Below are 26606 nucleotides of genomic sequence, written 5' to 3'. Positions count from 1 at the left end.
CACTCAGGTGCCATTGTAATAAAATATTATTCATACAACTTGTTGGCTGATTTGTGTACATGAGGCGTCTGTTGAAAATTTGAGTCTGTCCTTTATCAAATATGGAACAAATCTTTCTAGGTACTGAATGATGGAGTTATTCTTCAAATTAACTTCTTCATTTTGCTTTGCCATAGGACCACACGCTATTTTTCAGAACTTTGAATGACCGAATACTAACCAAATGAAACCTGCTGAAGATAAGCATGTTAGCATACTGACGTTAGCATTTAGCCTGCCAGTCAGTGGCCTCGTCTTTCTGCTGGGACTTCATTTGACTCTTCTAGTTTTTGTAGTTTGTGTGCATTCATGTGAATCTTTTGACCCATTTTGTGTCCTTTAATGACATTAAATTTGATTTCATACACTGACAGAACAAACTGCTAAACTTGGAGGTGACAGTGAATGTGTGCAGGAGGAAACTCTGTGGTTCATTTCACACCAACACCACTGCGGATGTGAGGAAGTATCTTCAAGGCGACGCTAAAATTAAGCAGCGGACCCGCGTGTGGTTTCACTGTTTTCTCTCGTTTTATTGGAGGCGGAAGGTAAGACACACATTTCACTTTAGTTTTCTCACAGACCTGGCCACCCTTCAGTATCTACAAAGTACTTCCTGTTCCTTCTCGAAAGCAAGAGCTACATCCATCGTACATGTTAGAAACAGTTATTTTAAAAAACAAAATAGAAATAAAAATGTACAACATACACTTGATATATATAATATAATTTTTGCTCTTTTTTTTACAGAGGTAAAATACTAAGCGTAAAAAATGGGTCTAATTTCAATACAGGGAGTCGTTTCTTTAATTTTTTTTTCGATTTAAATACATGAGGAGATAAAGAGGATGCGTTCAGGCACTTGTAAATGGCTCTGACATGTGAGAACACACTCGACCACCAGACGAGACGGAGATAAAAGATTAAACGCTGGCCCACGTGCACGCGCGCACACACACACACTCGCTCTTTCCAATCTAATTGGCCCTGTCCCTGATTCATCGCATCATCAAAGGATCCAATTCAACTCGAAAGGTGTCGGCGTGTGATAGCATATTCAGCTGATCCCAGTAGCTTTGGATCAAGGAGCAGGAGGACGGGAAGGGATGTGGCACGAACACACACGCACACACACACACACACACACCAAGGACGTACAGGCTGGTACACGGGACAGGATGTATGAAACAGATACAACCAGGAAAGGAAAAAGGACATCCTCAGGCATTCTGTATTTCGACTGTAGTAAGTGACATTTCCTTGGCAAAACAATCAGAGATGGATGTTTGTCTCCAGGATTTCGGCTCCTGATTTTTCCAATGGGATCCTCCTGACGTCCTGCTTTATTTTTAAAAACAAACAAAAAAAAAGCTTATTGTGTTCCCGATCACATCCCCGACGCCGCCGGCAGTTTGACGTCGAGTTGTCAGCGCCAGGCCGTGATTGGCCGGCAGACGCAGGCAGGTAGGACAGCACTTTGGGGACGTTTTTCCTCCTCCATGGCCTGAGTTTGTACATCAAGACGGATTTTAACCATTTTTCTTTACCTTCTTATGCTAATGCATCAAATCTGGCATGGAGGGAGGAAAAAATGCTGTTGGGCTGAGAAGAAAAGCACACGCTGGTCATGTGGTTTCAGCAAGTTGTCTCTCATGTTGATCATCTCCCATTTTTAGCCACATTTTTGGGCCTTAAAGGAATAATTTGACATTCTGGAAGGTGCTGTTTTTGTAATTAGCTCTGCTAAATGACTGGAAACAGGAAAGAAGTTAGCCAGGCTATGACATAAGATAGAAAAAACAGACAAATCACATTATGGATATTTTCTCTTTTAAATCCCACATTTAAGTTTAAAGATTTAAGTTTAAATCTTTTTAAGCATTATATTGCATTTAGAGAAATTCTTTTGAGTGGAGACTCAACTTCATGTAAGTCCTGTCAATTTTCCTCTTGTATGGACTAAAACTACGAGATATGTGTTTTTAGTGAGCTTTACATGCTGTTATACATAATTTATGTCCCAAAATGTCAAATTTTTCTTTTAGCTGGAGGATTTTTTTATATAAATAGTGAAATCAGGGCTGCACAGTGGGCTCGTGGTTGGCACTTTCGCCTTGCAACAAGAAGATCTCCGGTTTAAACTCCAGCCTGGGCCTGGGATCTTTCTGCATGGAGTTTGCATGTTCACCCTGTGCATGCGTGGGTTTTCTCCAGGTACTCCGGCTTCCTCCCACAGTCCAAAAACATGCTGAGGTTAATTGATAACTCTAAATTGTCCGTAGGTGTGAGTGTGATTGTTTGTCTGTATATGTAGCCCTGTGACAGACTGGTGACCTGTCCAGGGTGTCCCCTGCCTTCACCCGAGTCAGCTGGGATAGACTCCAGCACCCCCCATGACCCTCATGAGGATAAAGCGGTGTATAGATGGATGGATGGATGGAGACTCCCTGCGTTGCTTATACAAGTTAAATAGCTGTTATAATCAGGTTTTTGGCGACTAAATAAAATAAAAGTTCCAATTTTCACACACAAGAACATTCTTCTACCCAAGTTTATTGTCAACAGATGTGTTTTTTTGGACGTACTTTGAGCTGAGTTCTTATCTGATTAATGAAAACGTTCAGATCACAGTTACTTTGGCCGTTGCTGTTCCACAGATGTGACCGGTGGGCTGGACTGGAGATCAATGCTTTAAAGAGGGGAGCTGATTGTACGTCGCAGGCAAACTAGAGTCCGTAGTTTGCACACTCAATGAGAACCTTTTGAAGAGTTCCTTTTTATAAAAACTAAGTTGAAAAGAAATGGCGGTGAGGCTGATTGCTTGGAGCCGTAACCGTGCTCACGCTTTATTCATTACAGCAAGACATCTTCAGAGACTCCACATTTTAAGGCATACGGGCACCAATTCTTTAGATTTTTTTCAGCCCAGATTGCTGGCTGAGGTTCTGTGAAGGAAATCTGAGCCTTAAAATCTCACACCGCTTCAAGTGTACGTTAAAATGAGCCCCCAAAAAATCTGACTGGAATCATGAGACTCGACGGGTTCTCCTGCTTTAGGATGATTTTTTCCTCTTCTTTTTTTTAATAGGCACTGTTTGAAATAATGCGAAAGGAGCAGGGAGATGGACGGGAGGACATGGAGGCACCGTCTCATTCAGTGAAGTGAATCACAAAAAGCCCAGCACCCTTTTGCTGGTGGATCAATTAAAATAAATAGGATAAAAACATGAATCTTTGGGATATTAGAAGGTTAGGATAAGTACCACGTTTGAAGATGTTGATGGTAGAGAGCTATGTGGACTATATACAGGAGCTTTAATACAAGCTGCAGACAACAGAAGGCCTCGGCGCACATCGGAAGCATGCACATTTACCATCCACGCGCGCACATACACACACACACACACACACACACACACACACGTGCACAGAGGTGTAGTGTCTGATTCTCTGGTAGCTGGAGCTGAGCGGGCCTGATATTGGAATATAAACAGAACGGCCACGCGTACATCGAAGGAGAGAAAAAAATAGAACAAAGAAACAATTCAAGTTCTTTGACGCCAAGTCAGTGTACAAATATAACAATATAAAGTACCTGCATATGTGATACATGACATATAGGTCAGCTATAAAAAAGGCCCCCTGAAGAAGAGTGCTCTCTCTCTAGAAACAGAGCATGAAATGGCCACGTGGAGAGCTGAGAGAACTGTCTGCCGTAAGGGGGAGCTTATCTTCCCAGGCCGTTCAAAAAATAAAATGCACCAACTGTTTTTTTTTTTTGGCTTATTTCAGTGTCTGGAATTTGTAGAGAAACCCAGAGAAACCAAGGCAAGAGAGCGAGCAGCCACGACCACTTGTCCCTTCTGTGTATTCCCCATCTTTCCCTTTCCCTGTGCTTGCGGTGGGTTTTTGTCGTTTTTCTGCTCAGCTCAGGGCCTTGTGTCGGCCTCCGCAGCAGCCACAGGTCACCCCCGCCCGGTGGCAGGCGTGGAGGGGCGGGTAGAGGCAGAGGCAGGGCGACAGCAGGGACAGGCCCAGCAGCGCTAACCAGCGGGTGCCGAGGCGGCCTCCCCCGCTGCCCTCGCCCCCGTCACAGGAGCAGGGGTCCGAGTAGTCCCCCTCTGGGTCGGACATGCAGTGGTACAGCATGGTGTCTGCCAGCCACATGCAGCTGACCTGCCGGATACACGCCCGCACCGGGTCCGGAGCATCCTGGCACCGGCCTCTCCGGTTGTCGGAGACGTAAAAGGCCTCGCCGCAGTGCTCGCACTGAGCTCGCTCCATCCCGTCGTCCTTCCTCTCCTTCCCGCCGTTTGTGGACGGCGATGAACTCGGGAGGAAGGAGCGAGGCTGCGTGGTGACCGCCGACGAGGAGAAGCCGTGGCGATACGAGCCGCCGTGGCCCTTATTGGTCAAGGGTCCGAGGGCGGGGTCAGAGTCTGAGGGCGACAGGCTGGGGGCCAGGGGGTAGGTGTAGTCGTGTTTCTGCGCCTCTGTCTTGGCGAAGTGGACGTACGGCTCGTTCTCGTCCATCTGGATGAATTTGTCCCGCACGGTGGCGTGCCGGTAGTCCTCGTAGCCGGTGAGCCAGGAGCGATCCGACGGGCGGCCGTGGTGTCGCTCGGTGGTTCGCTCCCAGCTGCGCTCCCGAGGGTTGATGCGGACGATTTCCTCGTCCTCGAAGGTGACATGGCGGGGGATCCGAGACAACGGCTGGACAGGAAGACAGAAACTTTAATTATGAACAGAATTTCAAACATCTTCATTTTAACATCTGGTTCATGTAAACATAGTTCTCCTCTATAGCCACATGTTCTCCCTCACCTGGTCTAAGTAGTAGTGGTCTGAGAGCCGGTAGGGGTCGTGGAGGTCGTGGCGATGTCCCAGCACGCACTTGTGTCTCTGCGGAAGGGGCGAGGACTCGAGCGGCTGCAGAGAGCTCTCCAGCTTCTGGGAGGAGTTGGATGAGCTGTCGGTGGTGTTCTGAGGGGACAAACAAACACAGGATGCGGCCTGAAAAGCTGTTTTCTGATTGGATATGTCAAACAAACAGTCGGCGCGAGAGGACAACACGATTGGACAAACAAAAACAGGAAGCCTCGGAGCAGCGCTGATTGGAAAAACAGGAAGCGGGAGCTCTGTTGTTCAGGCCGTTGGATCCATGTTTGGACCGCAGCGAGGGAAACTTCCAGTCAGAGCATCGGACACAGACAGAAAAACACTTCAGTAACCATCAGAAGTAAAGTTAAAATGTAATTAGCCTCTCACATAGGTGGAGAAAATACTGTGGCTCTTCAGGTCCCAATAATTAACACTGCTTCTAGTTAAGAGGGTTGCCATGGTGAAGCGTCCAACATCTGGAAAGAGGCTGAGAGATCCAGACTTTTAATCCACCTTCACTGATGTAAAAGAGGTGAACAAAATGATAGGAACACCTCAGTTTAAGTCAAACTGCACCGACCGTCTCTTTTAAAAGTGCAAAATGACTTCCTTAAACCCTAAAAATAATCTAATCAGCATGTATTATTTCATGCAGATTTTTGTAGGGTCAAAGGTTTAGCTTTAAATTAATCATAACACACCCATAACTAATAATGTTGTAGGGTCATAGCCATAATATTTACATTACTATGTTTAGGTTTAGTCATTTATAATATTATAGGGCCTTAGCTACATCATTACATTAGTTAGTCTCCATAATCAATAACACTGTAGTATCTCAGCTTTAATACAGTCCCTGGCAAAAGTCTTGTCGCATAAGGATATAGTAACCTTAAATAGCATATAACTTTATTTCTAATCAATCAGTTCTCAAAAAAAATGGTTTATTTTAATTTCAAGGGCTTTCACATTAATAACTGGAAGTGTCCTGATGTTCACGTCTTGGTAAAGCCCATGACATCTGTTTTTGCAAGGACAAAAGTCTTGTCATGTCTTTAAATGATTCAACCAATCACAGATTAGAAGTTCACCTGTGACAAATATTGTAACTGACACATTCCCAGGTGTGTATTAAAACAAACCCAAGACACAAGACCTTCATATGAAGCCCAACCCGAGCCCGACAGCATTCCAAAGATCCAACCACAGACCAAAGCGCTGATCATCAAGACCCTGAAGACCAAGTCTGCTGCTGAGGTGGCAGACAGCTTTAATGTACCCAAATGTCAAGTAGAGAGGATAAGAAAAAGATCTGAAGAAACTGGTGACGTTTATTACAAGCCCAGATCAGGCAGACACCTGTTAGAGAAGAGCATTTGTTGCTTCGACAGTCCAGGGCCAGCCCTTTTCCAACTGCAACAGAGTTGCACGTGAACTGGTCGCCAGAAATCCCTGTAACAGTTTGTGGCAGAAGGTTGATTTTTCTGATGAATCATCCATTGAACTACATCCCAATCAACGCAAATCCTGCAGAAGCTGCACTGACCCAAGATTCACCAAGAAAACAGTCAAGTTTGGTGAAAGAAAAATCATGGTTTGGGGTTGCATCCGGTATGGGGTGTACGAGAGCTCTGCAGAGTGGATGGAAACAACAGCCTGAAGTATCAAGAAATTCTTGCTGCCCATTACATCCCAAACTATAAGAGAGGGCAAATTCTGCAGCAGGATGGCGTTCCTTCTCATACTTCAGCCTCCACATCAAAGTTCCTGAAAGCAAAGAAGGTCCAGGAGCTCCAGGATTGGCCAGATCAGTCACCAGACATGAACATTATTGAGCATGTCTGGGGTAAGATGAAGGAGAAGGCTTGGAAGATGAAACCGAAGAATCTTAATGCACTCTGGGAGCCCTGAAAGACTGTTTTCTTTGCCATTTAAGATAACTTATCAATAAGTTATTTGAGTCATTGATGAGACGTATGGATGCAGTCCTCCAAGCTCTGGAAGTCACACACAATATTAATTCTTTTTTGCAAGACACCATGACTTAATGTTCTGATGTTTTTATAGCATATTTGTGTATTCAGAATAAAGTATATATATAATTTCAACATTTTTTTGTATGCGACAAGACTTGTCCAAGCATAATCTGACCGTTCTGTCCTAATTAAATGATAAAACTCAATGAATGATACAAAACTTTATTTTGGCATAATAAATATAATCTAGAGGGCTTTGTCATTCATATGAGCCATTTCTGATTCCAGTTGATCAACTACACGTCCAGTTATTTGTTGTTCCTACAACTTAAGAGAAGCGACAAGACTTTTGTCAACGACTGTACCGAAATAAAACTATCTACCGTATTTTCACGACCAAAAGGCGCACTGTACCAAAAGGCGCAGTCTCAGTTATGTGTGCCATTACTGTATTTAACACACACATAAGGCGCACCTGATTATATGGCGAGGGTTTTATATACAATCCACGCCCACACTTCCCCCTTTAACGTTCTCATGGTGTCCTCTACTACGTCGGCCTTACAACAACACACACAAGCATACAAGTGTGCGTATTTAAAAATAGAGCGGGAGTAAAACTGAGTTTGGTATTCACATTTTTTTTTTACCGGTAATCGTCATCAATCAAACCCATGGAAGTCCTCATCCTCTGTTTCTGAATTGAACAGCTGCGCTAAACCTCCATCAAACATGCCAGGTTCACTTTCTTCACTGTCAGAGTCACTTTCCGTGCCGTGCGGCGCCTCGGAAATGATGCCGGCTTTTGCGAAAGCTCGAACAACAGTGCCAGCAGACACGTTAGCCCAAGCATTTACAATCCATTCGCAAATTGTGGCGTAACTCGCCCGGCGCTGCCTTCCACTCTTAGTGAAACTGTGGTCTCCATCGGTTATCCATCGCTCCCACGCCGCTCACAGCCTTACTTTGAACGGCCGGTTCACACCGATGTCCAGCGGTTGGAGTTCCTTTGTCAGGCCTCCCGGAATGACAGCAAGCTCAGAGTTCATTTGCTTCACTTGTTTTTTTCACATCGGCTGTGAGATGGGCACGCATAGAGTCACAGATCAACAGCGATGGTGATGCGTGGAAAAAACCACCTGGTCTACGTCCGCCTTACAACAACAACAACACACACAGGACGCACTGCACCATAGGGCGCGCCGCACAATTTGAAGAAAATCTAAGACTTTTATGTGCGCCTTATAGTCGTGAAAATACGGTACCTGATCCCTAGCCTTCATGTGGGTCAGCGGTGGGATATTTAAACACCAAGCCTAGTAGTCCAGTTAGGCCTCCAGCGAGCTGGTTACCCACCTGATAACTCTAGAGGTGTACTCAAGACAACTGCTCTTGCCGCACTCAACACAAAAATAACAAACGAAAAAAAACAAACCAACGAGCCCAGATGGAACACGTTGCTATACCTGCAGGGAAACTCCACAACGTTGAAAAATACCACAGTAGAGGACCATGCAATCACGGCTGATAGCTCAGGCCTGCACAAAAATTATCTCACAGCTAAATGCAGGACTAGCCTCACCTAACTGAAATAGCCACCAAACAAAACCATCAAAGCAACATTTTAACAAAAATGCATCTTCCGCCCAGGACACACTCAAGACAAACTGCAGCCCAAATTCAATCCAAAGCTCACAAAAGTCTCCAACAATGACAAAACAATCGAATTAAGATGGGCGAGCCCCCACTTGTCATAAACCGGCTGCACGGCCATGACAAACAAAGGGAAGATGCACACAAAACAATTATGGCCAAAACTTTTACTCAATAGCAAAAGATGAACTTAAACTAACAATGTGATGAGTCATCAGTAAAATCAGTAGTGTAGGTGAGTGCATGAGTGGAAAGATGGTGTATGCAGTGTTGAGCGGTGCAAAAAAGCAAATCATACCCACGCACAGCAAGTGGCCATCTCAGGAAAGAGCCAGAATGATTACCAGAAAGGCTTTATAAAGGCCCTGACGCACACCGGGCTCAGGTGTGGCCAGTGGCTGATTATCAGGCACACCTGCTCCTCCACTACCTGCAGGGAGAGGACCCCACACACACACACACACACACACACACACACACACACACACACACACACACACACACACACACACACACACACACACACACACACACACACACACACGTTTGTTTTTCTATACCGGTGGGGACTTACCATTGACTCCCATTCATATCTAACTCCTAACCCATACCCTAACCTTAACCATCACCAAATCAATGCCTAACCCTAAACAAACGTTTTTGCACTTTTACATTTTTTATTACCAACAATATGGCCAAGAAAACGGTGTTGCCACCCGTGGGGACCTCATTTTAGGTCCCCACCGTAAGACAAGTCCCCACCTTTATAGCAAATAGTCAGGTCAAAGTCCCCACCTGTATAGCAGAAACAAGTACACACACACACACACACACACACACACACACACACACACACACACACACAACTACAGGCAGGATAGGGGAAGGGTCGTCACAATTATTTCATGCAGATTTTTGTAGGGTCAAAGGTTTAGCTTTAAATGAATCATACCAAACCCATAATTAACAATGCTGTAGGGTCATAGCCATAACATTTACATTATTATGTTTAGGTTTAGTCATTTATAATATTATAGGGCCTTAGCTACATCATTACATTAGTTAGTCTCCATAATCAATAAGACTGTAGTATCTCAGTCTTAATATGTATTTCAATCACATAAAGTACATTTTTGCTGCGTTTTATTCCCTAATATGTCAATTATTATTGCAAAATCACATCTCCATTTCCCACAAAAAACACTACAAGGTGTCAAGCCTCTAAAAGTACAATTATTTGGTAATTTTAATAAGACCAATCATAACTTTATTCACTGGAAAACACTTTGGCACAATGGCTGACTTCTCTTTACTGTTTCATCTCATTTATGTTGCATGTTTGGGATCCTATTTGATTAGAGTTTGTGTCATTATTATTTGTTTAATTTCAGATAGTTTTGTACTGTAAAGCAGTTTGTAACTTCATTTTCTAAATGTTTTATACAAATAGTTTTCTTCTTATTATTAAAAATGTCACCTTCACCTCTTTAATCCACTGTGGCAGTAAAGAGAAAACACACTCAGCCTTTAACGGGATAAAGACGGATCTTTCGTGAGATAAAGGCGGACGTGCAACTTGATATCAGCTCTTCTGCACAAACAGCATCCAGAGTTTCGCCTTTCCTGGCCTCCTCCCCTCCGTCTTCTCCCCTCTTTTCTCCCCCACAACAGCAACCTGTCCTCCTTTTCCTCAATCGCACTTTCTCCACATTCCACCGCTGCTTCTCCCTTTTCCAGCCCTCGGTGTGTGAACGCTATCCTGTCCCCCTGAAGGCCGTCGGGGCTCCACTCCAACCCAAACTCTGGCCAGACAGAAGACGGTCGGGCCGCTGCCGTGAAGCACCCAGACAGGTTTTCAGACCGGCACACCGCGGGTCAGATCCTCCGCTCTCATCGTGCCATTTTGGTAATATGAGTTCACAGGGAGGAGATATTCAAGCTGTGTTTATCCCGGTGAAAAGGCTGCAGGTGTGTTTGAGTATGAAGAAGCCTATAAGACGCAGTTATCTCAGAATAACTTACACTAATCTGTGCTACAGCTACACTCCTTTGTGCATTTTTATCTTGCTTTGAGCCCCACATGTGGTCAACATGAAGTCAACAGCTCGTCCACCTAAAAACATTTGGCCGTTGCTGGTTTTTCTTTTTTTTTCGCTCTCAGTCTGCAGCAGCTGTTAGATTTCTGTGCTTCCTATTTTTTTTCCGTGCTGATGTGATTTCACATCCTGAAAAAAAAGAAAAAAATCCACTCGACAGGCACAAAACAGATGAGAGGAGTTTGATTCCAGCTATTCAAATGTTCCCATTTCTCTTTAACTGGAAAGACAAAAGGAAATTCGTGCCTCAGAGGATAGCGGAGGTTTGCTAGTAACGGTAGGAAACACGCTGAACAAAGCAACCAATCTGCCTCCTATGTACAGAATCTAAGGCATAGGAGTCAAGAAAGTTTTATGCAAAGACATTAAAGGGCTGTTAAATTTTGTGTGAAACTGCAAGCAAACTAAATCTAGTCTTGCGGTTTACACATGACCAACACTAACCCTGGCTTATCTCACCTCGTTCTTCCAGAATTAAGGAAAAGGTAATAAAATAAGTTAAAATCCCTGCAGGTTTGGCTTTACTGAGAGCTACAGCTATTGAAATACAGCAAACCTAACGATCTAGATCTTGATCAGACATTATTGTCTTTTATTTCAGCAGTTTAAAGACAAACTGCAACTTTTTTGACTCTCAAAATCCTCTAAATAGACGAACATCATGGCACAGCTGAAAGAGAAGATAAAGAATTCTAGATCACATTGCAATCGATGTGATTTTGAATCTTTATTATAACAACTTCACATCAACAACATGCCCAGTTGTGTATGTGTGGCTCTGTAATGGAGTATAACCAGGCAGAGTTGTTGCTTTGTACAGTTCAACACTGAGCTAAACGCTAATGCTAGCATGCTCAGGATAACCCTGCTACCGTGTTGATATCTGCTTTGTTAAACTGGTGTTTCCAGGTTTAGCCACATCATAAAGATAAAACACACCTGAGGCTAATCGTGCTATTAGCTTGCCAGGAACTCAGTCATAAACCAAACAGCAGATTTCAAATCTGACACGCGATAAAAGTGGAAGGGACCATGAAGCTGATTCTCCTTAAAGGAACACGGATATCCAAATCTAATTTTGTGTCGATCCATTCAACGACCGTGGAGACATTTTACTCAAAGCTCCAGACTTCTTGAGAGGAAAATCCAAGGCATCACCAAACTGAAAAAGATTTCCTGAAGATGTTTTTACACCAAACTGTCCAGATAATTCAGCCTCACAGTCAGACCATTCTCTAGCAAGCACCCAGCGCTCTGTAGAACGGTCATGATCAGCTGTACCGTGTTTGTATTTCTTTGAACTAGTGGTGGGACGTGATTTTAAAAAAATCTAATTTTGCTTTTTTAACTTTCTTCCATCTAATGAGTGCTACACGGCGAATATCAACACAAAACTGGCTGACACTGCAGTCCAAGGAGAACTGTGGCCTCCTGTTGCAGTGTGAACTTGGCTCATGTGCCGTTAACACGTCTCCCCCACGATTCCTAACAAACTTTATGAAACCCAAAATACTCCCGTTCCAAAATCTGGCACTCCAACAAGACTAAAACCGCCGCGAAAATTATTCACCGGAGTTATATGACCCAGATCTGCTGTCTGTCTGTCTGTCTGTCTGTCTGTCTGTCTGCTGAAGCTATCCCTATTATATCCTGCTCCCCACATGGATACCGCCATGCTGAGAATTTCCCCCAGCTTTCTTACAAAGCCCTCAGAGCAGCCGGCCAAAAATAACACAACATGCTGCCTCCGCTCCAAGCCCCGCCCCCTGGAGAAGCCATTACTGGGGGAGGAGGAGCCGATGGGGTTTAAAACCAGTCCGACTCTGGCCTCCATGGCTGCAACTAATTCAAAACACAGACCAGACCTTCTGCAGCGAGCTCCAAGAGGACACGGAGACAAAGGAGGAGTTTATATTTCTGGACATCCTCTCTTTTTAGATTCTGGTCCAAGGCTGGACAGAGGGCATTTCAAGTTATTTTCTGACACAAAACATGTCCCGACTCAAAGCTCGGGAGGATTCATCCTTCAACAGGCCCGTCTCGCTCTCCTGGGATGAGCCCAGAATTGCTTCAATAGCTTTCACTCCCCCTGTTGTGAATGAGCCAAAATAGAGACCGGGAGAGCAGACGTGCTGCAGGGAGGGACGGAGGAAGGCTTGGGTTAAGTTTAGGTTTGGCCAACGAGGAATAATTTAGGGAAGTATGTCCATCCTCGCGCTCCCCTCCCCATCCGACCCCCTGAAGGCTGTAAATCTGCGGCAGCATTTCCCCCTGTCCGCAACCGCCCGCCTCGCAAACTCTGCAGCCGCCACCGCCGCTAACTTTAGGAAAGGTCATTAGCACGAGCTGAGAGGAGCACAGGCAGCCGTCGATGCATCACATGCTCATTAACCGGAGGTCTCAGAGCTGGTGCTGGGAGATTCTGACAGTCTGCTAGTCGAAGTCTCATTCTCGTGAGATATATTTGAGATAGATTTTTAAAGTAAACAGCATAAACATAACCTGAGACCCAGTGGCGACCTCCAAAAAAAAAATCAAGCCAATGCTAAAATACCAAAAGCTGCAGTTCCTTGAATGACCACTAGAGGCTGGCTCCAATCGCCATAGAGCCCCATGTTAAAATGCTCAGCTTTACACCAGAAAAAATATGTTTACAACCTGATACTAGAAATATTTTGGTCTTTATAGCCAATTTCCTGTTTGTACTAACTGTATTAAGTTAACACCAGTCCAAAGTACCCTTCTGTAATTTATATTAAGGCTTAAAATTGAGCATATCTGTGTGACAGGCGGGTGCTATCTCAGGACAGTCCCTCCCCTTTTACTTAATTTTTGGATCAACTTGGAGTTAAGAGGCACTGCCAAGATGGTGAAGGTCAAAGAAACCACACTGAGCTCTGCAGGAAACCTATCAGTGACGTTTTCCATTCAGCCTGACGCTTTGTTGGGACCAGGTGGCTTTAATTTTTAACCCTTTAAGCTTCAGTCAATTCCAACCGTTTTCAGTACAAAAAATCGCTAATATTCTATTTTTAAATAAAAAAAATTACGAAAGATACGGGGAATATTGGACGCGCATCGGGAGGTGCATTTCCTTGAAAACGACCGATTCGGGGATTTTATACCGACTTCAGGACATGTTTTAGACAAAATAGTTTCCTGGCTTGTGTCATCTGATGTAAAAGGTTGGATTATGGCCGTTTTTTGTGGAATCTTTTTTTTGTGTGTAATAATAAACCCGGAAATGTGAGTCGCGCTGTGTGCTTTGAAGCCGTGTATAGAGAACGGATGGATGAATATTTGTTTTTGTCGGACAAATGTGTTTTTCTCACCCGCTGTGGTAATCGCATCTGAAAGTGGTTTATACCGGCAGATTCATGAGAATCTAAGCTTTCCATCGGTGTATAGTGTTTGTATAATCGCGTTTGCACCCGTCGGACATTCTTGAAATTCCTATGCAAATTAGTAGGTGTACCGCCGGCAGTACACTGAAGCTTAAAGGGTTAACAGTAAATCTATAGAGTAGACAGCTCTCTGACCTGCGGCCTCCAAAATGATCATGCAATTGAATCAACACTTCTTTAAAACAGTTAAAATATTAAAAATCTAACTATGAAATAAAGGCCTGGTTTTATCAGAATGCATGCTCATTGGGTGAGCCTAATGAGCTGGTTGCTCAGTGTAAAAACACATGATTTAAACAGACTTTTTGCCTTTCCATTGTGTTTTTTGGATTACAAACACAGACTACAAGCTGGTAATTTGTCGTGTGTTTGTGTGTGTAGGTTTGCCGTCAGTAATTTTGTGGTGTGTTCAAGTACAAACTTTAACAGCAGACATGAGGCGATGCTGAACATCGGTGCTGGTGGGACTCATACCGCCAACAGGGTGAGCCTTGTGCTTAAAAAAGTTTATATTAGGCCACAGGGGAAATGGAAATGTCGAGGCTGTCTTTCTATTTAGTTTTACTATGTGTGTCAGTGGAGCTGGATGCGAGGTTCAGACATTTAATTACATTTTCATGCAACAATACTGAGAAGTTTCCTTGGATTTGTTGCTCTGGAAGCCCGTGTGTTCCTGAAAACCCTGCAGCTCCATTTCAGAGATGTGCTCCACCCTCTGACGGCGCTGCAGCCTCCCCCTTCCCCTCCAGCCTCCACTCCTCCTCATGTTTGTGTGCATCTCCGTGGTGGCGGTACACTCCCAGCAGAACACCTATTAGTCTTGGCCCTTACAGACAGCTCGAGTCAAAGATGAACCACGAGGCACTTCCTCTCGTAAATCAGCGGCCTGCGCTAAGCTGGGAAACAGCTGCTAGTTTGGTGGCCGCGCTCTTTTTCAGCCGGGCGGGTGGAGGAGCTCGGCGGGTCACCAGGAGAGAGGGAGCTGGTGGGATACAGGAAGTGACCTCGTGACCCCGCCTGCTGGTCCTGGAGTCAGATTACAGCGTGGGGAGGGGAGGCGGGGAGGTCTCCATGCTAACTGAAGGTGGAGAAGCCGCCGTGGCAGGTATACGTGACGGGAAGACAGCCGGAATACCGTCAGCTGCACGGATGAAGCAAAGTCCTGAGATGCTTTCAGGAGGATCGGCGTGTGCTCGGACTGTTAGTGCGTCCATTTGGGCGATGAATCCTGAGCTGTTTAGACAGACCAGACTGCAGCAGTCAACAAAACGTTCAGACCAGAAGTAGGCCTGACTTCCAGCCACGCTGATCAAGGACGGCTCTGAATCCTTGAACCTGCAGTGGCTCTGAAATGCATACTGTATTTCCAAAAAGAGAGAATCACAAAATTTTCGACTTCATGCTTCTTCAAAAATCACTTTATTCTGCGTGTCTCGTTTAGAAATTTGTAGAAAATAATCCACTAATTTACCATTTAACCGACGCCTGGTCTCACCACCATATATCTGTCAGTACAATTAATCAAATAAATTACTGTTTTTATTGTATTTTATTATATTTTACTATATTTTTGATTATATTTTTACTGCATTTTTAATATATTTTACGATATTTTTAAACTATATTTTTATTGTATTTTCATTATTTTTTACTGTAGTTTTACTGTATTTCTCCTATTTTTACTGTATTTTTAATATATTTTACTATATTTTTAATTATTTGTATTGTATTTTCATTATATTTTTTACTGTAGTTTTACTGTATTTCTACTATTTTTACTGTATTTTTAATATATTTTTACTGTAGTTTTACTGTATTTCTACTATTTTTACTGTATTTTTAATATATTTTACGATATTTTTTAACTCCATTTTTACTGTATTTTCATTATTTTTTTACTGTAGTTTTACTGTATTTCTACTATTTTTACTGTATTTTTAATATATTTTACGATATTTTTTAACTCTATTTTTACTGTATTTTCATTTTTTTACTGTATTTTTACTGTATTTCTACTATTTTTACTGTAGTTTTACTGTATTTCTACTATTTTTACTGTATTTTTACCGTGCTTTACGAGATTTTTACTGTGTTTTTACAGTAGTTTTACTGTATATTTTCTATTTTTTTTAAGTATTTTATTGCACTACCATTCAAAAGTTTGGAGTCACTTAGAAATGTCCTAATTTTTGAAAGAAAAGCAGTTCTTTATGCAATCATCAGTCACTCTGCTGCAACCAACAGTTCCAGGAACTAGATTGAACTGCATGCTGTGTACACAAGAGAAAAGTATTGAAGCAATTTAAAAATGTCAATACTTCAAAGTCTATAGCACGTGAAGCCCCTATTTTTTAAAAAATTCCTGTAAAATAACTTCCTCTTTTATGATTTATAGCATTACAACTGTGGCACAGCGCACTAAGCACTTTGTTGAGTTCTCTTTGTGCTTTTTCCTCACAGATGCAGGACTTTATACTGCAGTTAAAAATGAGTAAAGAAGACTATGACAGGAGAAAAAAGGTCCCAGACACAGCATGTGGTTTTCAGATGCCAAAACACTGCACAAGTGTGCAGGTTACTACTGCAGCAATTATTAGAATATTGTTGCACCAATTACAAGTAAAATAGTTCACGGATGTGGGTTTTGCTCAATGGCATTACTGCAAACGTTGCTGCTGCTTAGATTTAGCCAGAAATTAGCTTTAAGATGAATTATTTTCTCTCTGTAACAGTGACACATGAATTTCCACAGCAGTCTAATGTTTCCTCACTGTATCGTAAACTGCTGCTGTGTTTGGTGAATGGAAAGCTTTAACAGTCATTAATCTGTTGGCCAAACTTCCTGAATCAAATTTGATTATCTCACTGTTCCAATGCATTCCCTTGTGCTTCCTAAAGTCAGGGTTGTATTTGGTCTGAGGGCCTCAAACAGCAAAGGCGCTGCGTAGTAATCCACTAAAAACAGAAATAACATCGTGATGCTTCAGACTGAGGCCTGGTGGTGTGACCTGAGGAAGCAGAGATGGGTTCAAATCGTCCTCAGAGCCGGTTTCTACTTCAGTGCAACGACATCAAAGCCATCACCAACATCTTCTCGATTCAATATCATAAAACTTTAACGGTCTACCTGGTTTCCACTGAGGAAAACCCACAAATGGAAATGAACCGCATGGAAAATGAACTACCGAGTGCACTTCACTCCATCAAAATCTGACGCCTTGTTTTCTGTCAGGGAGTTAAACCGACGAAGGAAGGAGTCACCTCTGTAACCCAGAAGGCTGAGCAGCATGTTAATGAATGAAGGAAGCGTGCTTACAGTGAAGACGTCATCGTCTCCCAGCTCGCCTTCGTTCTGGAGTGCAGTGGAGGAGGTTGTGGAGCCTACGGAGGAGAAAACAGCCTTTAATTTACAGAAACATCTGTAATCCACACGCCGCTGAGGTAAACTTCAACTTAGTCTCAATCTCTAAACCATTTTTCCATGCATCCAGAAAGTTTCCCGTCCCAAAATAACCTGACAGCAGAAAGCTCCTGCAGTTTAACTTGGAGTCACCTTGTTTATCCTACCAGCTCAGATTGACTTTTCTTGTTTCGTTCCTTATCAAGAAACTTCAAAAATCCATCTTAAGACACGTTTTACCACATGCTCCTCCTTCATTCATGTCTATAACAGTTCTAACTGGTTATTCCAGCAGATTGTGTTTTGCTTTAAACTTCCCCACACCTGCTAGTAAATATCTCATTCATGAATCTGTGTGGCGTTTCTCAACAAGACAGTTTTGGTCATAAATAAGACGCCGTGACTCTGTATCAACCCCTTTCTCAGAGCCAGGTGTCTCTCTTAACCCTTTGCCTCCTGGATTTATGTACAATTATATATGAAAAAAAAATGTGTTTTTGCTTTCCAGCTGATGCTAAATTAATTGGAGATTGTTCATTTGTATCCTCCACATAGAACAGAACAGATGTATAATAATCAGGTCTTGCTCCAATCGGTCCTACGAGAAACCAGTGCTTTAAAAGGTTCCTAGGTCTGTATTAAACCAACATTGGGGGAACGGATACGCTGTCTGGGCTGCACTCTGAATGAAAACGGTATGATGTGAATTTGGCATTAAGGGGTTAAGAACATGTTTTTGGACTTTATCATTCCAGCACTGCGTACCTTCAGCCAGGTCCTCGATGGCTTTCCGAACCCCCCTGTCGAAAGCTCTGGCATCAGCTGGACTCTGGAAGGACAGACCACACCTCCTGTCCTCCACCTTCCAGTGGTGGAAGGTGGGCGTGGCTATGGTGTAGACCAGGTCCTTCCTCAGAGGACAGTCCAGGATCACCTGTCGACCCGACACGCAGGAAGCCGTGTTCCTCTCTGATGCTTACATGAACTCTGCTGTGCTTTAGCTGATGTTCTGAAGGTGTGTCTTACCTGTTTGTCCCGCAGCCGCTCGCCTCTGATGAGGAACTGGGAGCCGCCGGAGCCCGACAGCGGGGCCAGCTCTGTGGGCAGCAGGCGGCAGACCCCCACCCTGCTCAGAGCGCTGCCGTCCTGGGCCAGCCAGCCACCGCTGGAGTCGTCCCGCGTCATCACCACCGCTTTCACACGCACGATGTAGCTGTCACTGCACAGGAAAAAGAAAAAAAGAACTATGAGGATCATATCTCTAAGGTACGCTTCTGCATTGGACACACGGCGGGGTGGTGATGTGTCAGAATGATGGTGAAGAAGAACAAAGTCCGCTGAGGCTGATGGAGATTTAACTGTTTCTGCAAACAAACGTTCCTTTAAACCTTTTATACGCTCATCATAAGATAACAAAATGACAAAAAAAGGACAGAAAACATCTTCCATTAAGTGAATAATGTGAATTTTTAACAAGACAACTGATCTGAGAGCAGTGGCTCATATGAATGAGTAAGAAATTCATATTTCTGGAGGAAGAAAGCTGCAAAGTGACACAGTTCAATTGTTCGGTTCACGGGTAAAAAGAAATCTTAAAACCACCACATGCACACTTTACTCAGAGGAACTTTAAGATAGGGTACTGAGTGTACATTAATGAGAAATAAAATGAACTTTTTTGATTTTGGCAAATGGCTGCAATGACACACAGAGTGAAACATTTCAAGGGGTCTGAATACTTTCCGTACCCACTGTATATTACAGCTAATCCAGCAGACAGACATTCAAGAAAACACAGGCTAGTAAATGATTCTCTCCGTGGTGTCAGTTAATGCACAAAATAAAAACCTGTAGGGTGTTTTGCACTCCACCTTTGATGAAAGAAACAACCGTTTATGCTGGAGAAACTGTGGCAGAACTGGAGACTACGCTCGCATATTCTGGGACTGTCCACAACTGAAACTACTCTGGGAGAAATAATAGCATTTGAAGTGTTGATTTGCCACTTGAGTCATTGTTCTATATAACTGGTTCTATTCCAGAGGAAGTAATGGATAGAAAAAGGCATATCTATTCCATATCCTACTATCTGTGTCTTGGCTCCGCCCACTACCTCCCGTCCTCCACCAATGGAGAGAGAGATTAAAGACAGTGTACATAATGGAAAAAACAGCAGAACTCCATTTGAAGTTAGGCTCTTCTATGAATTTATGGACTCCTGTTATTGCTTACTTTAGGATTGTCTTTTTACATCTTTCATAACCCCTTGCTGCTCTTTAATTTATCTTCAAAATTAATTTGAAATTCTCCTCTTTATTTGGGTTTAGACGATGCCATGAGTTTGTCGTGTTGCCGAACTGTACATTTGTTTTTGTTTATCGTGTTTATCCATTTTTGAGCTGCATATAAATATGTAGAACAACATGGAGCTTAAATACAAATTTGACTAAAAAAATAGCACCTGCAGGGTTTTTTAATGCTGCATGCTTTGCATCAACTATGACAATCGATCAATCAATCATCTGATACCGAGCGCATCAACAAAAGAACTACAGGTTTCAATCATTCAACTTTTAGCAGCACGACAACCTCAGCACAATTTTCAGGCTGTCTAAACTCTCCATAACCTCCAGGAAGCAACTTCTGCTTTCATTGCTTAAATAATCCCTTAATTACATAAACAGCTAAACTGACATTAAACACAAATCCATCCAAACTCATTAACAGATTATTGTTCTGTTACAGTTAAGTTCAGTTTGTGTGTGTGAGAGATTAAATGCAGAAAACACCCACTTCCTTCTGCGGCAACAAGAAAGAAATGAAAGAAAAAGATAATATCAGACTGTCGGTTTTAATATCTGCACCTGTGAGGTGTGAGAAAGTCACACCATTCAAAAGCTTTGCACACGATGCAAAAGCTCTAGAAATACTTCAAGAAATATTTCAGCCTCTACTTGTGAAAAGAGGCCATCCTGTAAAGTCAGACTTGTCCTAATGTGGGTTTCTCCAGAGCTGGTTGACGCTCCGGCAGACTGTCTGAGGGCGTCGCAAGTCACGACTCTGCTGGTCCTCGCTGTGCCGCGGTGGGAGGTGTTGCACCAGGACAAGTCAGCATGAAAACACCTCAAACTTTAATGGAAAAGCAGCTCAGGGTCGTGTTCTGTCTGCTGCTGCTAAAAACCGACTCAAAATGAAACTGCATTTATATTTCACACAGCAAATTCCATGTATTTAATATACGACTGTTTTTTAGGTCTTCATCCTCCAGCTAAACTAATCCTCAGTCAAGACGTCAACCATCTGCATGACTTACGGCCTCTGCTAAACATTCCCCTGCAGCAACCCCGCAATTATTCCTAAAAAATGTCCATTATTCTGGTTGTAAATAATCTGAGCTGCCCCAGTTTGATTCCCTTTGTTTCCCTCTTCCTTCATTTCTTGTCTGTTTCTCTACTATCAGTATGAAATAAAGACAAAATGGTCCAAGAAATGATCTTGAAACAGGTCCCTGGTCGAGACAAAACTGGAAAGTTCTGAACAGATGTAATTCTTCTCCATTTCAACTCCATTAAACCATGAATAAGTAGCAGAAATAAAGAATTTGTTATCCACGTGGAATTTCTCAGACCAGAATAAAATCAAAATGCAGCGGGTTATTCACCAGTGATGGTAACCGTTCGCTTTCTTTAGTATTAAAATCTATTAAATATGGTTATAAATTAACTAAACATCAGTTCTGAACTGCTGTTGCAACAGAATAAGAATCATTAGTATGTGTTAGCTGATATAAAGTCCTGTACGGTCAGATCTCCACCGCTGTCCGGTCTGGAGAATGGTCTGCTGTACCTGCTATCATTCTACTATTAACTATAACAACCTGATTAGCTGTCTAACAAAAGGCCTAAATTGTCTCATTCTAGAGTATAAAATTTGAATATTTCCTGCCTTTATTCCTACTCTGGCAGTAAAATTAATATCTTTGGATTTCGAACAAAACATGTGCCATGTTAGAAAAGCTGATCTCCATTCTTCACCAATTTCTGACACTTTAGAGCCCAAATAACTAATTCATTATTGCGAAAAAATAATCGTTGACTAGTCAACACAGAAATTAATCCTTGCTCTTGCTCGCTTTCATTTCTTTGAACTGATCTTAGGTGGCGCTCAGCCCAGGACGCAGTGATGGTGCCCCAGAAAATTTGCAAAATAGTGTTGTCAGGAAGTATTTATCATTTAAATGGTTAATTCACCAAAAGAAACAAGCAGTGTCACCTTTGTTGCTTGACCCAAACCTGTGTCTAAACTTTCCATTTTCTGCATGCAGGTTGCTTCTTGGAAGTTATTGTTGATGAAGACGATAAACAGCAGAAGGAGAGGAGCGTACATTGTGAAACGAAGGAAGAGACTGAAGTAAAGAAATGCAAGAGGTATGGTAGATCTCTTGGTTGTGATTGGGATGTCCAATAATATCGGCCCACTGATATAATCTGTCCAATATCGGCATAAAAATGTAATACCGGTCAATATCGTTCTCGTTTCTTTTTTGCCAACCGTGACAACCGATGAAATAATGCCTGAATTTTGCTGGCATTAATCGACTCATAGATGGAAGGAGAGTGTGAGCTGTTGTTTGAGGCAATTAAAATATAAATATTGCATAAATATGGCACTTAAGTTGAAGTAGTTTTCTTATTTTGCACAGACAGTGTTTACTTCTGAAAGCCTGGTTGCATTTGAGAATGCATCCAGTGGGGCATCACAATAAAATGAGGCCTGATGTGTTAATTCCACCACAGGAGATACGTGAGGTTACCTAAAACTAGTTAAACAGCCCATAGATGTCGGTATCTCGCTTGATAATGGAATCAGAAATTGACAGTTGGACAATATCGGCATATCGGTTGACAGCAAAAAAAGACAATATCAGACAAACTTGTTTAAATGTGTAAAAATGGTCATTTTAGCTAATACATTCATTTTACTGTCTAAAAATTGCCAGATTTCAACGGCGATATCAGCCTAAACATCCTGCATTACTGCGATTAAACCAGTAAGACAGGGAATCCGCTCCAACCATTCAGAGGACTGGAGCCTCCATCAGACGGACCTCATCCAGGCTGACGGATCATACGGATCAGTTTAGTCTATACCGCCGCGCAAAAACAATGCATGACAAAGACGGAGACGGGAGACAATACCCTGGAGGTCGGATGTTAAAATACGAGGCATTCTCAAGCATTAGCATGACAGCCGCCACCCTCGCAGGGACGCAATCCGCATGAACGATGCGACAATAACAGGATGTACCTCGGTTTATTCTATCAATGCAGCGCCGAGAGCCAGACGGAGATGAAGAGAGGAACATGAAAACAGAGAGGGAGGGAGGCAGGGAGGCCGAGTGGGAGTGAATGAGAGGTGTTGTTATATAATTAGCTTACAGACAGTCCCAAGGATTCGACGTGCGCGCGCGCGCGCACACACACACACACACACACACACACACACACACACACACACACACACACACACACACACACACACACACAGGTGGCAAAACTGGTTCAGCAGCTCCCACCCACACACATTCATAAAACTGCCTGAATGACAGAGTGACTGGGTGACGGCAGACAAACAGCAAAGCGACCACAGCTTCTCCCACAGCGCTCTCGTGCTCTTCATCGAGCGAGGCTTCTCTGAGGGTTGCGTTAGGACAGCAACGACCCCAAATCTGCCCTTTGAGGGACGCTAAATGAAAAAAAAACACGAAGACATTAGCGATTAGCAGCGCTGTCTTCGTCGCTGTTGTTGTTGTTGGCAGAGCGGAGCTTCAGAATCGCAGCTCGTAGGCGGAAATTTCATCTGTCATGTCAAACCGCAATGGGTGGAGGCTAAAAGTCATTCAGGTTCTACTTTCTGCCACGTGGGAAACTTGAAAAGCAACAAAAGGAAATAATAGGAAATCTAAATAGAAATGTCAGCGATCTATTTATGTTTCCTCATGATCTCAGAGCGTCAGACCAGAAGACTGGTGAGAAAAACAAACAGCTGAAGTCAATGTGAAAGGCCAAGCAGGCAACCAGCAGCTGGATTTTTAGAATAATCAATTAGTGGTTGAGGATGTTTAGGTCCCGTATAAAAGCAACAGGCACTGTCGTCTCACCGCAGTGATTTTACGGGTTTGAAAGTGGAGCCTAAAAACATCCACGGCGGATTAAATGTTGTTTTAAACTTGTGAATATGAGCATGAATGCTTGTTTGTCTGTGCTTTCCTTACACTGGACTGGTGAACTGTGATTTTCTTAATAAAGTGGGTAGAACTAACGGATAAATGTTGAAATTTATGAGACTTTGCTGTAGAGAAATGTCACATAAATAGTGAATTTGTGGCAAATTTGCTGCAAACAGTAAATATTCTAGCAAATCTGCTGGAAAAACTTTCACTAAAAGTCTGCTATTTGTCACAAGTTTTCCATAAAACTAGCCAGAAATCCTTTGGAAGTAAATTTAGTTTGCATATGAAAATACGACCTTGCTGAAAAATACAATAGTTTTCTAAAATATATCTATATTTTTGTGAGGGATGTTAAACTGGGTCATTTGCTGTGGTTAGGTACAGCTCCACAATGACCCAATTATTTGATAAAACCAACAGTGTTGAGGGTCGATTGATTAAATTCTATGATTCCATCTTCTTAATTGTGGATATTTTCTGTTTTCTTTGCTCATCTGTGACTACAAACCAAATATCCTTTGGCCTGTAGACAAAACGAGACATTTGAGGACGTTATCTTGAGCTCTGCACCATTTTATTTACATTTTGTAGAACAGATAACAACTGATGAATCCAGAAGAAGAAACCGCAGATTACAGTAGTTGACGGAGAAAACAATGGTTAGCTGCAGCTCTATCTGCTACGACGTCTTGTTGGTTTGCATCCATTTAAACCACAGTTATGTTGGGTGGCGCTGAGCCCAGGATGCAGTGATGGTGTCCCTGCAAAATAGTATGAGGGGAAACTGCTTTGGTGGAAAATTTACACCATCACTGAAATGACTAGTTCACTTGAAGACTTTATCGTGGGCTCTGGGAAACAGTTTGCACCATTCGCTGACATTTAGCAGATCAAACAACTGGTTGATTAATCGAGATCAACAGATTAATCAACAATGGAAATAATAGATAACCATCTGACTAAGAACACTTTGATGCCATATTTGCAGTTTCATCGTAGTTCTAAAGTATTTGCATGATGGAAACAATGAAAGGACTTTCAAAGCAGGTCTAAACTGATTTTAAACCGATATATGCTCAAATTTGGGCTGATAGAAGAGATAAATGATGTCGGTTTTATTAAAAAATGAGAATAAACTTCCTGATTGTGTGTGTGTATAACTATAGATTTGAATAATGTTGGTGTTGGTTAAGTCTGACGGTAAATATTGTGGTGAGAAACGACAAAAGAATGTATTCCTGACAGTTCTGTGCTGACGTATCAACACTATTTTTCATGGGACTTGAACCCGACACAGTGTCACACCAGCGGACCGGGTCACGTCTCTGTTCTGGACGCCATCTTTGTTGTAGTTTCTACATTATTTCACTTTGATGAGATTATTTCTGCTCGAGTCGAACCGACACATCCTGCTGCTTTTCTACCAAAGCACCGCAGCGGTTTGACATGACGCAAACACACGCATGACACACTGGCACACGGAAGCACACGTCCAGACCACCCACACACAGAAATAACAGCGGATTGTGAGCTATATGAGCGCATGTGCTTTAAGACATACGATAGCAGCTATCAGCTCTCTGAGATGAACTTGTCACATTTAGGGCCGTCTTGTGAGCCGTGTTTAGAGCCCGACAGGCCTGTAATCTGTGGCTGGAACACACAGACGGCCACAACCAGCAGCGACGCGCTACTTTAATACACATGGGAGGGACCGAACACACACACACACACACACACACACACACACACACACACACACACACACACACACACGTTTGGAACTGTGAATCTAATTCTGTCCACACGAATGTTTCACGAGGTCCTGATGCTGAAAACGGAGCGCGACAGAAAGGTGGTTGATGCACTATTTATAATCACCTGTTTGTGCAGAATTCACGCCATCTTTAACCTGATATTTAGGTTTAAAACACTTGCATCATTTTTTTCTATATTTAGGTTCATGTAAATATACATAATTTATAGATTTTTTTGCTCATTTATTTTCTGCATTTGGGTTTATAGATCTATTGCTTGTTTTTGTTTATTTTATTTATTGTTTTGCTCATTTTTTGTTATTTTTAACTATGTTATTAATTGAGTTTACTGCTTGACTAACCAATCAAATAATCCATCATTCATTGTTTGACATCTTTTACAAAAAAAATTGTACCTTTTGGCAATTTAGCTGCAAATTTGCAACAGCACATTTTAATATACGAGTTAGATTTGTTGCCAACGTGCTCGCAACTCAAAAAACAGTTAACCCCGTAAAACCGACTGCTGCAAAAATACAACATCAATTTTACTTTTTTAGATAATTTCTAACATACATAGGTGATAGAGGGCTGCACAGTGGAGTAGTGGTTAGCACGTTCGCCTTGCAGCAAGAAGATCCCCGGTTCAAATCCCGGCCTGGGCCTGGGATCTTTCTGCATGGAGTTTGCATGTTCTCCCTGTGCATGCGTGGGTTTTTTCCGGGTACTCCGGCTTCATCCCACAGTCCAAAAATATCCATTCTCTATAAACCGCTTTATCCTCACTAGGGATAAAGCGGGCAAAAACGGACAATTTAGAGTAACCAATTAACCTCAGCATATTTTTGGACTGTGGGAGGAAGCCATTGTACCCGGAGAAAACCCACGCATGCACATGGAGAACATGCAAACTCCATGCAGAAAGATCCCAGGCCCAGGCCGGGATTTGAACCGGGGATCTTCTTGCTGCAAGACTAAAGTGCTAACCACTACTCCACTGTGCAGCCCGTCCAAAAATATGCTGAGGTTAATTGGTTACTCTAAATTGTCTGTAGGTGTGAATGTGAGTGTGATTGTGTGTCTGTATATGTAGCCCTGTGACAGACTGGTGACCTGTCCAGGGTGTCCCCTGCCTTCACCCGAGTCAGCTGGGATAGACTCCAGCACC

The 26606-nt window shown here is 42.8% G+C and overlaps 2 protein-coding genes across 3 annotated transcripts in view; both read right to left on the bottom strand.

Annotated features, from left to right (window-relative positions):
- Positions 1–548: 548 nt before the first annotated feature.
- slc17a5 (solute carrier family 17 member 5) overlaps positions 549–26606 on the bottom strand; it is a 950640-nt gene continuing 924582 nt past the window's right edge. The window contains exon 12 of the transcript XR_007947161.1: positions 549–2373. The gene's annotated coding sequence lies outside the window, so the exon portion shown is untranslated. The remainder of the gene's footprint in view (positions 2374–26606) is intronic.
- LOC110962351 (sprouty-related, EVH1 domain-containing protein 2-like) overlaps positions 549–26606 on the bottom strand; it is a 40589-nt gene continuing 14531 nt past the window's right edge. The window contains exons 1-6 of one of the 2 annotated variants that reach the window (XM_051959899.1): positions 22648–22774; positions 18476–18668; positions 18215–18383; positions 17366–17430; positions 4864–5022; positions 549–4752 (exon numbers count right to left, since the gene is read on the bottom strand). In XM_051959899.1, the coding sequence (XP_051815859.1) occupies positions 3964–4752; positions 4864–5022; positions 17366–17430; positions 18215–18383; positions 18476–18668; positions 22648–22694 (1422 nt within the window). In that variant the 5' untranslated portion in view covers positions 22695–22774 and the 3' untranslated portion in view covers positions 549–3963. Of the gene's footprint in view, positions 4753–4863; positions 5023–17365; positions 17431–18214; positions 18384–18475; positions 18669–22647; positions 22775–26606 lie in introns of those variants that run through there. The other variant, XM_022210286.2, reaches the window with a different exon arrangement.

Source organism: Acanthochromis polyacanthus, chromosome 15, assembly GCF_021347895.1.
Source record: "Acanthochromis polyacanthus isolate Apoly-LR-REF ecotype Palm Island chromosome 15, KAUST_Apoly_ChrSc, whole genome shotgun sequence".
Lineage (NCBI taxonomy): Eukaryota > Metazoa > Chordata > Actinopteri > Pomacentridae > Acanthochromis > Acanthochromis polyacanthus.
Note: the sequence above shows the minus strand (reverse complement) of the source record. Positions and strands in the feature narration are given on the sequence as shown.